The 15,124-nt window shown below is 53.9% G+C and overlaps 1 protein-coding gene across 1 annotated transcript; it reads right to left on the bottom strand.

The window, feature by feature from the left end:
• Positions 1-884: 884 nt before the first annotated feature.
• On the bottom strand, positions 885-14,972 carry IUM83_02907 (Phospholipid:diacylglycerol acyltransferase; the record flags this gene model as incomplete). The annotated part of the gene is made up of 3 exons (XM_067926866.1): positions 885-1,139; positions 8,775-9,013; positions 14,606-14,972. The coding sequence occupies 3 exons, from the start codon at positions 14,970-14,972 to the stop codon at positions 885-887; spliced, it is 861 nt and encodes a 286-aa protein (XP_067784138.1).
• Between the last annotated feature and the right edge of the window lie 152 nt (positions 14,973-15,124).

Below are 15,124 nucleotides of genomic sequence, written 5' to 3'. Positions count from 1 at the left end.
CTTAGACGCCGAGTCGCCATCATCACCTTTCTTGCGTTCGGTCTTGCAATCACCGCACACACATTGCGGTTGGTTCGCTGGTAGCACGTGAATGTTCGTGATACATGCTGAAGGAGGTCAGCCGCCGGCCGTGAAGTGTGCGAACAACTCTTACAGACGTTTCCAGTTTCCAGAGGCGATGACGCTGGGCTCCCGCTGCTCTTTCAACTAAGCGATCTGGTCCGCATGCCAGTCGATACTGGTGATCTTATTCCTGGGCGATGAGATTCTACTTGGCCCGGATCGCCACGCCCTGCTTCTCGCTCTCGACGCGCGCGACTTGAGACTGCCAGTTTGCCTCCATCGCAGCCCATTCAAATCATTGTCCGTCTGCAGACCCATCATACCGTGAGCAAAGGCAGCTCTGCTAGACTCGAGCGCAGCCTTGCTGTGATGATACTGAATTAGGAGTCGCTTCAAGTAAGACAGCGTGTTCATTGATAATCCAAGGATTGAATGCGGTAAGGACCGACGCGATTTGTCTCTGCGTCGTGAGTGATCCCAACCCGAGCGCGAGCTTGCTGTTTGCTGGCGGCTGGTCAACGGGCTGAAGAATACTTGAACGAACGCCTGGGCCGAGCACTGATTCAAGGTCATTGAGGTCTCGGTCGGGGGACCGTTCGAGAATCTGCAACGCCTACAAACCGCAATACCCGTCGCGCTGGTGAGCCCATTGCGGCACGCCTTCTCCGACGCCGAGACACCGACGAGCTGGAGCGGCTCCTTGTCCGCGTAACAGGGCGACACAAGCCAATTTGCTGGCCGCTGACAGCCATCGTCGACGAAGGAAAAGCTGGACTCAGGAACCAGCCTAGACGCAGAGATCCCAGCGTACTCCGCGATGATCACGAGACCGCGCTCTCGCCACCCGGACGAAGAAACGAGTGCGAGTCAGGATGCTTGCTGTCCGCGTCTGAGGCTGGGGCGTCCACGCTCAGGTCTTTGGACTCCTCTAGATCCTCACCCGAGCCTGTGTCGTCGACCTTTGACTCGACGCCCTTGCCGGAGCCTGCGATAGCACCATCGCCGTCCGCGCCAACGCTGGTGCCACTGCCGCGACCATTCTCTTCGTCGCTGCCCTCCTGCTTGCTCTCCTGATGCTGGTCACCGGGGCAGGCCCCTCCTCCGTCGCCATGCGCGAGCCAGGCGCGTCTGTCGCGTCCCTTGACTGGTTGTCGCGCTCCTGCGCGTCACCCGATTGCTTGTGCGCCTTGGGCGCGCCCCCTTCCGCTGGCGCCATGCTGCCACGTTGCATGAATAGCCGAGAAGCTGCCTTGGTAGTGACTGAGCGCCGGCGTCGCATGATTTTGCTATGATATGGAACTTGGGAACTTGACTTTCCGCTGGAGCATGCCTTGGTCGCTTAGCTGACATTTGTTGACTAGATGCGAAAGGGCAGAGAAGCATACGTAAGTGTGGTAGCCGCCCACGATCATGTTCAACCGAACTGCGTCCAAGGTCAGCTCCGTTGGCCTTGGGTCCCGCAATGATGTGCCAGTTCGAAGGGAAATTTCTCTATGACAGACCATTACTGGAAGGAACGGTACACGAGGCCGAATAATATTTTCCCGAAAGCCACCAACTGTCTACTGACCCGGTCGATGACGTGGCTAAATCCGCCATTCTGATTGGCTGGGGTTGTCCTCGGACCCAGATGTACACCGTGCGACAGGCTTTGAGCCGGAATTCGGCTGTGTTCCGCGGAACGAAGTGCGATGAAACCTAGGACGGACCCTTTAGGCTTGGAAGACCGCGTTGAGATGAGAAACCCTGAGCGTGGATCTCCGCCCAAGCCGCCCCCGTCCTTAAGCAGGTTGACACAATGAGGAACGTCGAAAACGCCTGCACTAACGTATCGTGCATGGTGTCTCGCCTCGCCTAGGTGTTAAACGCACACAGATTTCGTGCACTCGGAGCCCAGGCGTTCCGGTGAAGACAAGTACACGTGCCCAGAACGCTGGCCAGCCCAGACAAGTGTCACGCCGCCGAGTGGAGTCATCCTACCTTTGGCCGCAGAGCCTCAGGCAGGACATAGCCCTTGAGCGCAAAATATCCCTGAACGCAGACCTCGGATACACTTGCATTGAAAGACAGCTGACTGTGAAGCTCAGTGTCAAGTACGCGCGGATTCTTGGAACCTTGCCCACAGTTACGTTCGAGGCCCCCGAGGAGCCAGTCACGCAACGCCACGCATCTTGAAGCTGAGCAAGAGTCAGCCCGGAAGTGTCGACGTCAACAGCTGGCTGGTATAATCAAGCCGATATGGATATAATCCAGTCAATGCAAAAACGGCTGGTATATTCAAACCAAGACAACTACCCCAAGTATAATCAAAGCAAGATTTCGCCAGACGCGTGACGAAGAACACAGAAGAACACCAAAGAAGGATACCCTTTACATAGCCCTAGCGATAGTCTAGCAGATAACAAACAGAGAGTTCGTTTTACCCCCTACTGCACAAGTGGCAGGAAGTGCCTGCCAGGAATCGGGTCCGCTGATCGCCTAGGAGAAGGTCAGCGCGGAGCTCGACACAAGAAAGTCCAATTACGTGGGGATCGGTTGTTCCGGCGCTGAAGTGATCCGCGTATTCCATATCCCAGTTGGGCCCACTGCGTGTTGGTAAGCGTGGCTACCCATTTCATGTTCACAAGGTTATCTCGGGTGGTTAGTTAACAGCCACCCCCGGGAATAGTTTCATCGGCTGCGTACAAGGAGCGATTGTATTTGGTTTGTGTGTCTCTCTCTTCGGAGAGTGGCGCGCGTGAACGAAGAGCGTTCTAGGTTGACCAGCGCCTTGAACGTTGATAGTTGACTGGCGTACGACCCACCGCCCGAGGGTCTAAGAATAAGTGGCGGCTATTTGTGTGTGTATAACTCTGCATTTGTATTTGGTTATCTGGAAGGGTGTATATTCTGGGGTTCTAACTCGTGGTAGTATCCCTGGTCTTGCTCTCGTCCGACCTCCCGACCATTTGGAAAGTGCGTTCAAGTCAGTGAACGTCACGCCTAACGGGCCAAGGCCTCCAAATCATCAAACAATCCAGGCTCCCCGAAGATAAACGACTCCGACAGGGACTCACAAGGTGACACGCCACCCTCGTCCGTGGTCTCCCAAGACATGCGTTTAAGGTTTAAAGGACCACGTTCAAGGGTTTACCTTCCCGAGAAGTGCCTACAACCACTTCTCCAGGCTGCCGCCATACACCTGAGCGATTCAGGTTTCACCGGCCTCGCCTCACTAATTTCCACGTTGCAGAAGAACAAATAGCAGTTCGGGAGATGTTGATGTCTAAATACCACGAACATTCAAGAGCTTAGTACGATTTGTCATATCTCCTATCGTCTTTACCGTGGACGAACGTAGTGCGTATTTCACTGATTTCAGCAGTAAGGGCTCGGAAATTAGCAAGTCGGAAAAGTTTGCTCAAACGCTCCTGGCGCTTGAGTTTGTCGTAGGGTAGAGGAGTCAGTAGGCGATGATAAACCTTCCCGATTGATCTCATGCTCCGCTCATTACTCATCAATTAGACGTCATCGCACTTGATAGTGCTTTCGCCGCCGGACAAACAGAAGGAATTAATCGACCGACGTCTCCCTCCTTCAATGGGGTGAGAATCGCACCATTCATACCACTGCTACAAAGGAAAGCACTGTCAGCTACTACACCATAACGTTGGTCAGGGTTGAACTCGGTCGACACCAGCTTGCATCGAAAGTCCAAGCTCGTATACCATCATTCCAAGACCCAGGGCAGTTATACTTCGCCCAAACGATTAGGCCGTCCGCCGAGAAGCAATGCGTTCGACACTACATAACCACCCATTGTAGTGTGAATTTTGGACATCACGCTGTGGAGGATGCTGCAGCTAGAACAACGAAATATAATAGAAACGTCAGTCTTTCGTATCGAAACTTGATAAATATATAGTTACCTTGTGTTGTTTTCTCGTCTAGGGACCCCCAAGTAAACTGAAGCATGGGTTCTTTCGTCACAACCAAACGGGCTAGCACTTTCTGGCTTGCGAGCGACGGCCACACAATCCCCGGTGCGAAACTAGAGAGCACTTCCGTGAGCGCGTCTTCCGCAGCATTCAAAAGCTGAGTAAGGATAGGGGGGACACTCCAAACATTACACACAGCCTGCTACGGTGTTCGCAGCCTACATAAATGCTAGCAGTAGCACCAGCACCTGGGGATGGTGCTGGAGCTTCCGAGACCGTCCCCCCTTCGAATTGAATACGGGAATTTCGTAATGAGGCGCAAAACGTGATAGTCGCAAGTTGAATGAAACCCTATTACACTACACCAGCTCGTTAAGCGCCTCAATAAGTGAAGTAAGGCCGAAGTCACTTACCTAGACAAGCTAGACAAGCCAGCCACGTTAATCATGTTCTTGTCGGTGCCATTTCGCCACGTATCCATCCAGGACGATCCTTAAGGCAACTCACAGTAATGCAGTGCCGCATTCGAACGAGAGGCCGTCATTCCCAGCACCTGCGTTCGTCATGCAGCCTTCGTTTCAGATCTGCAAGCTCTTTACGCGAGCGTCGGCGCTTCTGCGAAGCCGCTCAGAGTACCACAATGATCCGCGAGCGACATTGCCCATGCTAGAAGAAGCAATGGAGTCAAAATTGAGGGTTGGTTTGCACGGAGAGAATCGCTCCGACCTTTTACGCCTCCTGGAATTTTACAAATAGAGATTTGTTTACGAAAATTGTCCTAGATACGTTTTGCCCCATTTACCAGCACACAGTGGAATGAAGGTGCTCACACCCATAGGTGACACAATTAACAACACAGTGCGCTATTAATGGAGGTTTTGGCCTAGGTTTTACTTACCACGGAATCTGCTTGAGCAAGTAAAGATCCGAAACACCACACCAAAAACTTTCGATCAAACCGTCTGATAGTGGTTTTGGAATGCTCCCAATGTCATTCGAGCGGCTGAGGGCGTGGCGGGATTTTACCTTTGCTGTATTATCCTCTTCATCTCCATTTTCCGAATCCGAGGACTCGGATGCCGATGGGTCATCATACGTCGCTCCGGTACCCAGTAGCAATGATGTCAGCGATTCGGCAGTAAGAGGCGCGTGAATAAGGATATTGGAACGACTACTCACCACAGTTCAACAGGCAGTACTGTCGTGGAGGAAGGAATACGAACTAATTTATATAAGGCCCACTTCCCCTCCGACAACACTCATCAAGTCACGACGACCCAATGGATTTGTTAGAGTTAGAACTTGAAGTACCAGGGACTTCCCTTGCACGGGTTCGATGTTGCCTCAAAAACCTCGCAGGCCATCAGATGGAAGGACCCCGGTTTTTACGGCGTGATACGAGGGTACCGGAGCTATACTACGGCGGGAAGAATAAATGGAGTGCGCTCTCGCTCTCCAATACCTGGTGACGACTCGCCGCTACCAATACACCAGCCACTAACTCTCATGGCCCTGCCAGGGATGAACACAAGCTACACTATTAGGTGTACCAACCGACAGTCATAATCCAACCTACCAGGTTTACTTTGAGCTGCAGGACATCACTGCAGGCATCGGTGTCGCATTTGCGTGGTTGGGAGGAAAACCTGTTGTGTAAGTTTTGCCCGAAGGGCGTATCTGTCTTCTCTTATGTTTCCTATCTCCATACACGAATATCAAGTATGACCGCGTCCGTTTTGGACTGCCAGTTGTAACCCACGACTCGTTGGCCTTTTCTCTGCGATGTGGCGACGCTCCCGATGGCTCAAACGGCGGCCGAAAGGCCATCACTGACTGGGGACAGGCGCCATCGACTCATAAGTTCGGGAGTTCGCACTCGTACTTGACGAACAGCAACCACCCGTGCTTGACTTGGGCCGTCGACGAGTCACCGCCACCGACCTATTTAGGCCAATCAGCGACCGGGGAATTTGGTCCAATGACTGGCGATGGTTCGTGACTTGCCAGTTTGAGCCGGCGCCTCGAGACTTGTCCGCACCCTGTCTCGACTTCGACTAAATTTCTCGATACCATAGTACGCATTTTCCAGTCAAGAACAAAGAAGAAAACGCCACGTGCGGTGAGTGGACGGCCTCGTTCTCTCGGCTCCTGCGCGTCGCATGTACTCGGCGCCGTGCTGCTATCTGTAAACGGACGTGTAGCGTGACTACTACTTCCAGGCGCTCTTCGCGCACCTTTCCACGCTCAGCTCGCTCAAACTCAGGTTCGTTTTGCCTCTGCATCAGCTCGACCTGCTGTATCTGCACGAATTCGTTCAACATGTTTGCTCGCTCTGTCCTCCTGCTTTCAATTGCTGTCGGCTAGTTATCTACAGGCTTCGGTGACGAATTCTTTTGTCGACGAAACGGAGTTGCATCGTCACCGTCAACTGTTCCACCATCCTCGGCGCGTCGCTTTCCCAGTTGCAGATGCGGAACCGCGGCAGCTCGAACAACTTCACCGGCCTGGGCTTTAGCTTGTTCGGCAACAGCAACGTCGGCAGCCGACTGTGCTTTAGCAGTGTTGTGTCTGCATACGTTTGTACGATCCGTGTGGACTTGTAAAAGACGCATCTTCCTCTGTTCTCGAGTCGCGAGACGACCTTGCGTCGAAGGATCGATGTTCGATCATTAGAGCCTCGAAACGGGCTTGAGCTTTCGTTCCATTAATCACCTCCATGTGAACATTGGGGCTTGCATTCAGCTTGTCAGCTAGCGCCTGCCACACTTTTCGGACCCCACCGCACTCAGCTGCAAATGGGGGTATCTTTAGTGCCCTGGACTACGAGATCGTAGTCTTTGTTCGGTCCGAGTCGCTTGCAGCGTTTGGTTGTCGGCTGCTCTCGCGCTTCAGTAGCATCGTTTGCCAAGCTAGCATCTATTTTCATGCTCTTGGGTGGCGGCCGGATAAGTGGCCGAGTCGACAGCATGGTCATCTGGCTCGGTGTCTTGAACAGGCTCCATTCTCTTCGCTCCTTTGCGCCAGAAGATTGCTGTTATCCCGGTTGTCCACGGAGTAGCCGCTCTCGGACCCATGAGGCGACAGCGACGACTTCTCTGCTCCAGATGCTGGAGTTAGACTCGGAAGCGATGCAGAGCGTGAAAGCGAATGGATAGCTGCGTGTGTTCTTATCGCGATCGTAAGGGGTGAGACGTGAACTGTGAAAACGTTTAGATTACAAAGGCGCCGATCTAATTTGAAGTGAAAGGCTGTCGCGTTGAGGCGGTTCCTGGATCAAACAAAGGTGTGGGATACAAGTTCGAATTTGGAGCTTTTCCCACATTAGTTGTCGGAACGACGAGACGGATTAGTAAGCGGTTATGTGCATCAAACCTGCAACTATGATCCAAAACGACCTTCGTAAGGTCTCTAATATACTCAGGTATTCGAGTTGCTTCGCAGTTCAAGGCTAATTGTTTATTGCATAATGCCTCGCAGCTTGACGAATAGTAGCATCAGCTGCGTCGATGTCCTTGGCATTACGCGCCAGTTACACACGAGCCCACCACATCAACCTCCATGAGCTTTAGGGTTACACAGTGAGAGGCAACATGAAGACTCGAACGGCGACGACGAGCGGGTGGATGGGTGGGTGGATGTGACCACCAGTCGGTCCATCGTTTCGAACGCGGACGACGGAACACTTAGGACTCACTACCGACACATCCGCACGATGGCTGGACCATGATTTCAGGCATACTGCTGGACGGCAACGGCCCGGACCTGCCCGTGCTCAGGGCTTCGAGGCTATGTCGCCGTCGCGCCTGGGGCAGCGCAGCGCCGAGGAGGCCCGCGGCCGCGTGTCAGAAGATAGTCTGCTGCTGGCCGTGAACCAATATGACTTTGCGACGCAGAATCTAGGCTTCCGGGAGGTGGTGCAGGTGCTGTTTAACACGCTTTTATGAAGGGTTTCCTATATACAAGTCTGTGACTTTCATATGTAGCAAGAATTTGTGTGACAATCTGACAATCTTGTGCTCGAACTTAATCGAAGTGGAGTGCGAGTGTTGAAGCTATTGGCAACAATGGCGACAGATCAGGATGCTGAAGACCTTGTCAGTCAATGAAAGACAATGTCATCGGAGAAAATACTGTGAATATGTGCACTCGTGGAATATGTAGCTACGCGGCGTGACTTTCCGAGAATCAGAGAAGCGTCCTGTGCGATGGGTTCCTAGGTGCTTTGCGCGCCGGTGATTTTGGAGAATGAGGACTCGAGTATTGTGTCACTAAAGTAGGACTGCAATTCTCGCATCATGGCTGAGCACCCGGATATATATCCTCTTAATTACGATCTACATCGCGCTGACGACTTCGGACAATTCTTGTTGTCACTTAAGAACCGTAGTGGAGGTGAGCCAGGTCAAAATGCTGTGTCAACCCGTGAACTCAACGCAAGTGTATCCTGGGCGCGTTCGGACTGCGGAATATTCGAGGTAGCTGAATCCGCTCGAAACCATCTACCCTGTCAGTTAGGACGCAGTGCAGAACCTGATGAATCTCACGACCAACTCGTCAGTGAACATAGCGACTGATCTCACACTGCTGCAACAGATCTATCTTTTGTTTATTTCCCGAGCACCGTCCGAATTTGATATCCCCAGCATGTCTTTAATGTGCGCTTGAGAGCATAGGTGCTGTGGCGATCCATCTGGGCAAATTGGCCCGTACCGCGTTTTGCAATTGGCACCAGTAGGAATCGATAAATATTATCAAATTATCGCGGTATAATGATGGAGGTACAAGACAAAATACCTTGAAGTCGTGACCAGGAAGCTTTACCCGCTGGCACTTCTCGCACATCTCGCACGTCCGGACATAGGTGGCGACCTGCTTGTACACGTGATACCACCAGAACGTCTGAAAGACTGACGAGTGCGCCATCTCACGGACGAGGTGGCCATTGGACGGCGCATCGAGCGCCTCCACCAGGACCTCGTACTTGAGATCCTCGTTAATTGGCGTGACAATACGGGGAGGAACCTCGGGCTCCACTGTATAGTGGAGCAGGCCATCGGCCCACTCACAGCGGTGAAACCGCGCACGTTGGCGAGGCGTGAGCGGCGTCTGGGCCAGCAGCTAAGAACCGCTCGAGAGGCCCACAGTCGGCATCGCCACAAGACGCCAGCCGGATGCTGTTGTAAATATCCGTCGTGACCCAACTAACATGAGCGAGCTCGTAGCCTTGGCGGGAACGAGATGGCCATCACCATCGGCCTGTAGGAGCGCACAGCCAATGGCGAAGTCTGATGCATCACAGACGACGCTGTAGGTCTTCGTCTCGTCCGGCAGTACCAGGACTGGGGCGCGCTGTAAGCTCGCTTTGAAGGCATCCTGGTGGCCACGCTCCCATCGCCAGTCGGCATCCTTCCTCAGTAGATCCGACAATGGTCGTGCGAGACCGACATTACCAGCATTGTACTAGTGCAAGTAGTTGGAGATGTCCAACCACCGGCGTAGGTCTTTCTGTGGCCGGGGTGGCGGCCAAGCCGCAATGGCTTTCACCGTCTCCGAGTCCGCACGGACCCTAGCCAAGATCGTTAATCTCTGCAGGTGCGAATACACAGCTGTCAATGTTGGCGTACAACTTGTTTACCCGCATGACTTCAAACACACGCCAGAGGTGCTGGAGAAGAACCTCCATGGCCGCTTGGTCTGGCCTGCCTCGGCACGGCACGGCTGTAGACGAAAACTTCGTCAACGTGCATCTGTGCCAATGCACGCAAAGATCAGAAAAATTGTGTGATCAAGCGATTGAACGTTGCTGGGGCATTTAATAGCCCTTGTGTTATTACCAGCCAGTCCCAGAGCATACCGCCCGGCGTACTTACAGCCGTGATCGGAATGGCGCCATCGCGCATTACGATCTGGTAGTAACCATCCACCAGATCCAGTACGCTATACAATGTGCATTCGGCCATGTCGTTGGGCAACACGTCCTTCCGCGGGATCGGTGTCTGCGCTGGCACCATCGCGTTGTTCAGCTTGTTATAAGCATAAACCCTACGCCACTGTTCGTTGAGCTTACGAACAGAAAAGGTGGGCGTCGAGTGCGGAGACTTCGACTCCCGCACCATGTCTGTCTTCGCCTTGGCGGCAACGATAGCATCAATGACTTCGCATCGACTTCGCATCGACTTCGCATCGCTCCCGTGGAAGAGGACATTGCCTCGTGACACAGTACTTCGTGCTAGGCACGAGATCATTACCGTTCCTGATTCCCATGTCTGGAGGGAGTTGGGACTGCAGGTCTTTCGACACTACGTTCTCAAAATCCTTCACTAAGGGATACACCAAATCCCGTGGGTTCTTGATGATCTCGGAGCTCATGCACGACGCGCGCTGTCTCTGGAAGTCCCCCACAACGTCCTTGTCCATGGCGGAGGAAGTGTTCAACTCCACTAACGTTGGCTCTGGCCTTAGGAGGACCAACTGTGAGAGCTCCCCGGCCTTCAACCCGGCCAAGAAGTCCTCCAGTGCGAGCTCTTCGAGGTTCAGTAACTTTGAAACCTCGGGAAGGGCCGTAAGCAGAACAGCACCGGCCTTGATCTGGCACCCGGTCACGCCGTCGAAGATGTGATAGCATTCTTCGGCGGCTGGAGCCTGGAGTGATGACCTCAATCCTTTGGCGGTGGGCGTCGCTGAACGGGCGACTAAGCTCGGCTTACGACGTGACCCACTGGTGGCTTCGTCTGGTGATGCCGACTTCAACGCACCACGCATCTTCTTGATGTAGTGCGGAACTATGTTACCCGCCTTGTTCTTGGGCGGAACTGTGTTACCCGCCTTGACGTGTGGAACTAAGTTACCCACACCAGGAGCGCTCTCGGCGACTCCCACATCAGTTATGGTCTGAGTGACCTCGTGTGGAACTACATTACCCACACATGAAGTGCCTGTAGTGCCTTCCGCATCAGTTATGGCTTGAGTGACCGTGGGTGGAACTAAGTTACCCACGCCAGCGCTGACGGCGCCTTCTCTAGCAACACTTGCTGCCCGCGGAACTCTGTTACCCGCATGTGGACCTACGTTACGCACCTGGTATGCGCCGTCCGACACTTCCACACCCGGAGCCTGGTCGGCTCGGTGACCTTCAGAGTCGTCGTCAGTCTCGACGACCTCCAACAACGCTTTGGGCGCTGCTGCGCCCTGTCGGCCTTCGCAAGCACTCCAGCTTCTGCCAGAGGTGGGAATATGACTCACCAAAGCTCTGTCAGAGCGCGGGGGACGGCTTGCCCCGATGACCTTGCCGCGCCAATCGATCCAAGGCCCGTGTTTCTCTGACCAAGACATGTCAAGGGTCGAGTCGTACTTGTCCTTACCAAGGGCCAAGAACAGTTCCTTGCTATCAACGCCTTCGAACTTGACAGCCAGCTCCATGTGGACCCGAGGTACTTCTACTACAGTACCGTCGGCTTGCTTTATGGAGACCAGCCCGTTGCCTTTGCTGCCACGTTGAGCATGGGTATACCTGTCGCGGTTGCGCGCGACTGTCTGGCGGCGAACAAAGTTCTTTGACGCCCAGAATCGATCAAGATTCTCAAGGTATGACCGTACCCCGGTACACTCGCGTGATTCACGAGCAGCACACCGCCGCCCTTCTCCGCTTCAATAGTACGTAGACTCCGAGGGGCTAAGCCCCCATTGCGTGCACCTCCCGCACGCCCCTCATGAAGACTTAGGTACTCCCCAGTAGGGCGCCCTGCCCCTACTTGTGTCCTGTGTTCCCCTGGTCCCTGGGCCGCGGCTTCTGCAAACGACCCTTAGACCCAAAGGGCTTCGAAGAATACCTTTTCGTTTGTCGTCCCGCAGGACAGGCAAGCTTCGTGTGCCCACGCTTACCACAGCCTGACCAGAGTATGTCGCTCTGCTTGGCCATGCCCAAATCCATGGGAACTGGCCCGTTGGAGGTCCCATTGCCGGAATCACCATTTTGTGCACCACCCGGCACAGGGTTGCTTTACAATGTCATGGCGGGGGTACGATCCTGTTTGTGGCTATACTCCTCCTGGAGGACGATCTGTATCGCCTCCTCCGTGGTGCTTGCTTGCACCTGGAACAGTTGCGTGCGGGTTGGACCAACACGCAGACCGTCCATGAACACGGTCACCTTGGTGTATTCGGGCATGAGGTTTCCCGCCAGCGAGGATGCGATCAGTCTCACATCTTGGATGTACTCGTGCAGCTCGCACTTTCTGTGTTTGCAGGTGAGGAAGCGCGAGCGCTGGTGATACTCATAGTTCGCCGGAAGGAACGTGGCCCGCAGCTGCTCACAGATATTGGACGATGATGCAAAGCATCCCGGCGTTGTCGTTTCGGGCGTCTACGCCCAACTCGCGGCTCCAGAAGCCTACAGCCCCTGAACATGGGCGCTTGTTCGTAAGTATCGAACGCGCTGATGCCCTCAACCTGCTCAGCCGGCGTCGCTGCCGCTAAGCTACGCAGATGATCTGCTCCAAAGATGTCTGCCATCTTTTGAACGGACTCGAAGTGCGAGTCGTTCAGGTGAGGAAACTGACTTCTATCCATGTTGGCTCTTTCGGTGAGACCACAGAGGTTTCAGGTTGTCTAATCTACCCGCTTAGGCGTAAATTTGACTACAAGTTCTACCAAGTGTGACGGGGCACCTTGCACAGAGGAACTGTGCTTACCAGAGTATACAATGCTCAGTGGACGGCAGGTCACGCGCCCTGGCCGAAGGGGACGGATTGATCAGAAATACGGTAAATGTATGTATAGGTTAGTACAGATTTGGCCTGCAAATCTGTACTAACATTTACCGTACAAATCCGAAGTTCCTATAGTTTATCCTATAATATAGGATAAACTATAGGAACTTCGGATTTGTATTATAAAATAATGTATCGGTTGGCTCTGAGGCCTTTTGGGTCACTACACAGAGATGCGACCTAGTGTAGACATCACGGAATAGTGTCGGGGTCACTATTCCATGTAACGCCGTTACAAATACCCATATCGCAACCGTTCCGACATCCCTACAATTTCCGACAGTTGGGATGCGGGTAGATAAACTGGGCCAAATCGGAAATAGTAGCGTAATTCGGATATTAAACGATACATTCGGTAAATTAGGTCTAGGGGCCCCTTTGGAGGTTCCAGTCAGCTTTCATACAGGGCTTACAGGCGCAAGGAAATCGCTACTAGAGGCCTGTGGGCCGAGAAAAACGGCATTTTGTGCACACAACCATTTTAGCCCCAGAGCAATGTGCACCGCAGCCGGTAAATTCGTTAATGAGGCCCCCAAGCGGGCAGAGGGGCCACAATTAAAAGCACTCCAGGGACAACAACATCCTTCACGGTCTGTTATTGGTTAATCCATTGACCAATCCGAGGCATGTATACTGGTAAGAGTGTTGATTGGTACAGTCAGCAGCCAATAAGCATTCGCCACCTGTCTGAATTAGAATTTGGTGTCTGCCGAGCGATGTCAGTCGCCGACACGGGTCTGGGTAACACTTTTCCTAAGCTTCCGATCAAGTCTCCGGCCATCTTCAGCTCGGCAGACACAACGACCGCGGGCCGGATCCCCCCCCCCACACACACACCGTAGTTCAATGGCAAGAGCGCAAGGATTCGGTCTTGAGGTGACCGTTCAATTCGGGCCGGTGTTATTGTGTTCATGATCGGGGGTTGTTGGCGCCGCGGTTACCCCATCCATTGTGCTGCGTCGTGCTGTGCTATACCCCTAGATGGTGCTTCATCCGGTGCTGCGCTGGGTTGTGTCGTGCTCCTGGCTTCTGCACCGTGTTCCTGGCTGCTGCGTCGTCACTCGGGGTGATGCGCAAGTGTCACTGCTGGGCGGTGCTGCCTGTGACGGCTGTTGCAGCGTGCGTGACACGATCGTGTCGCTCCGGTGCCTCTTCATTTTGGCTGATTGTTTGGATACTTGACTAATGGGTATTATGCATGTGATCTAACCGTCTTACACGTGGCCTACGATGGATAGGATGTCTTGGGTGTCAGCAGGTGCGGGATCAGCGATTCTTCCGACCGCGAGCACCGCCTTGTATGCGGCGATGCGCTCGTCTGAGTCGTCAGTGATGTGGAGTGGGTGCAACGCATGCAAGACGCTTCCAGCTTCCTTCGCGCTGACGCTGCGCGACTTCGGGAAGGCGAGGACTGCGTTCTCCGCGCGGTGGTCCGGCTCAAGGACTTGATCTTTGAAGGCCTCTGCCTCACCGTAAAGTGCGAAACCTTCTGTCAAGAAAAGCTCCATGAAAGCGGTGATATGGCGAAACACTGACTTCTTCTGGTGGTCAACGGAGTCTCAGACGCGAGGTACACGTGTGTACCATACGAACCACGCGTCGGACAGGTTTGTAGCTGCATTCTTCCTGCGCTAGGGCTTCGGTTCTTGATCTAATGTGTCGTTTGCTTGTGGTTCTTCCTCGGCTACTTGTGATCTCATAGATGTAGCTGCGTGGCCTTGACGATAGTAAGGCGTGCGGACAGGGCCCTGTTCGAGGCTATAAGCTCATCAATGACAGCCAGAAGGTGACGGTATTCTTGGCATTCGTGCGTCTTGTCTTTTCGCCCACGTTGTTCAACAGGTCCAGCAGACGAACCTTGTTCATTCAGTACCACAGCCAAAGCCAGCGCATCAGCCGTCGAGATCCCCGCCGAGCTCAAACATTCCTCGACGCGCTCAGGAGCAAGGGCCTTGAGCTGCGGGTAGTATCGAACGAGGTACGCGGTGGGGACGGTGAGGACCTTGCTACTAACGTTGAGGCTATGTTCCTTGAGTCCGGCGCAGATGCTAAGCAGGAATTCTCGCAAGCGCATCAGCCGTTCCTGAGCTCCATGGTCCGGCGCCGCAACGACAAGAACGACAGGAGCTGCGTCAGCGTCCCACCCGCTCAGCACTCGCGCAACCTTCCGGCCCTCCTGTGCCGTGTTGAACACGTAGGCGAAGCCATTGTTAACTTTGCTCATGTCCCACCCGCCGGGGCGAAGATCCACTGAGCGGCAAGGCTATCGTCTCCGTTGGCGTGCTGGGCTCCGCCGCGTCTGAAGGAGTGTGAGGTCAAATTAGACATGGCTCCTGCCGGCTCTGCTACGCGCTTGAGGAGGCGGTTGACGTACGC

This window comes from Phytophthora cinnamomi (assembly GCF_018691715.1).
Source record: "Phytophthora cinnamomi strain GKB4 chromosome Unknown Contig92, whole genome shotgun sequence".
Taxonomy (NCBI): Eukaryota; Oomycota; class Peronosporomycetes; order Peronosporales; family Peronosporaceae; genus Phytophthora; species Phytophthora cinnamomi.
Note: the sequence above shows the minus strand (reverse complement) of the source record. Positions and strands in the feature narration are given on the sequence as shown.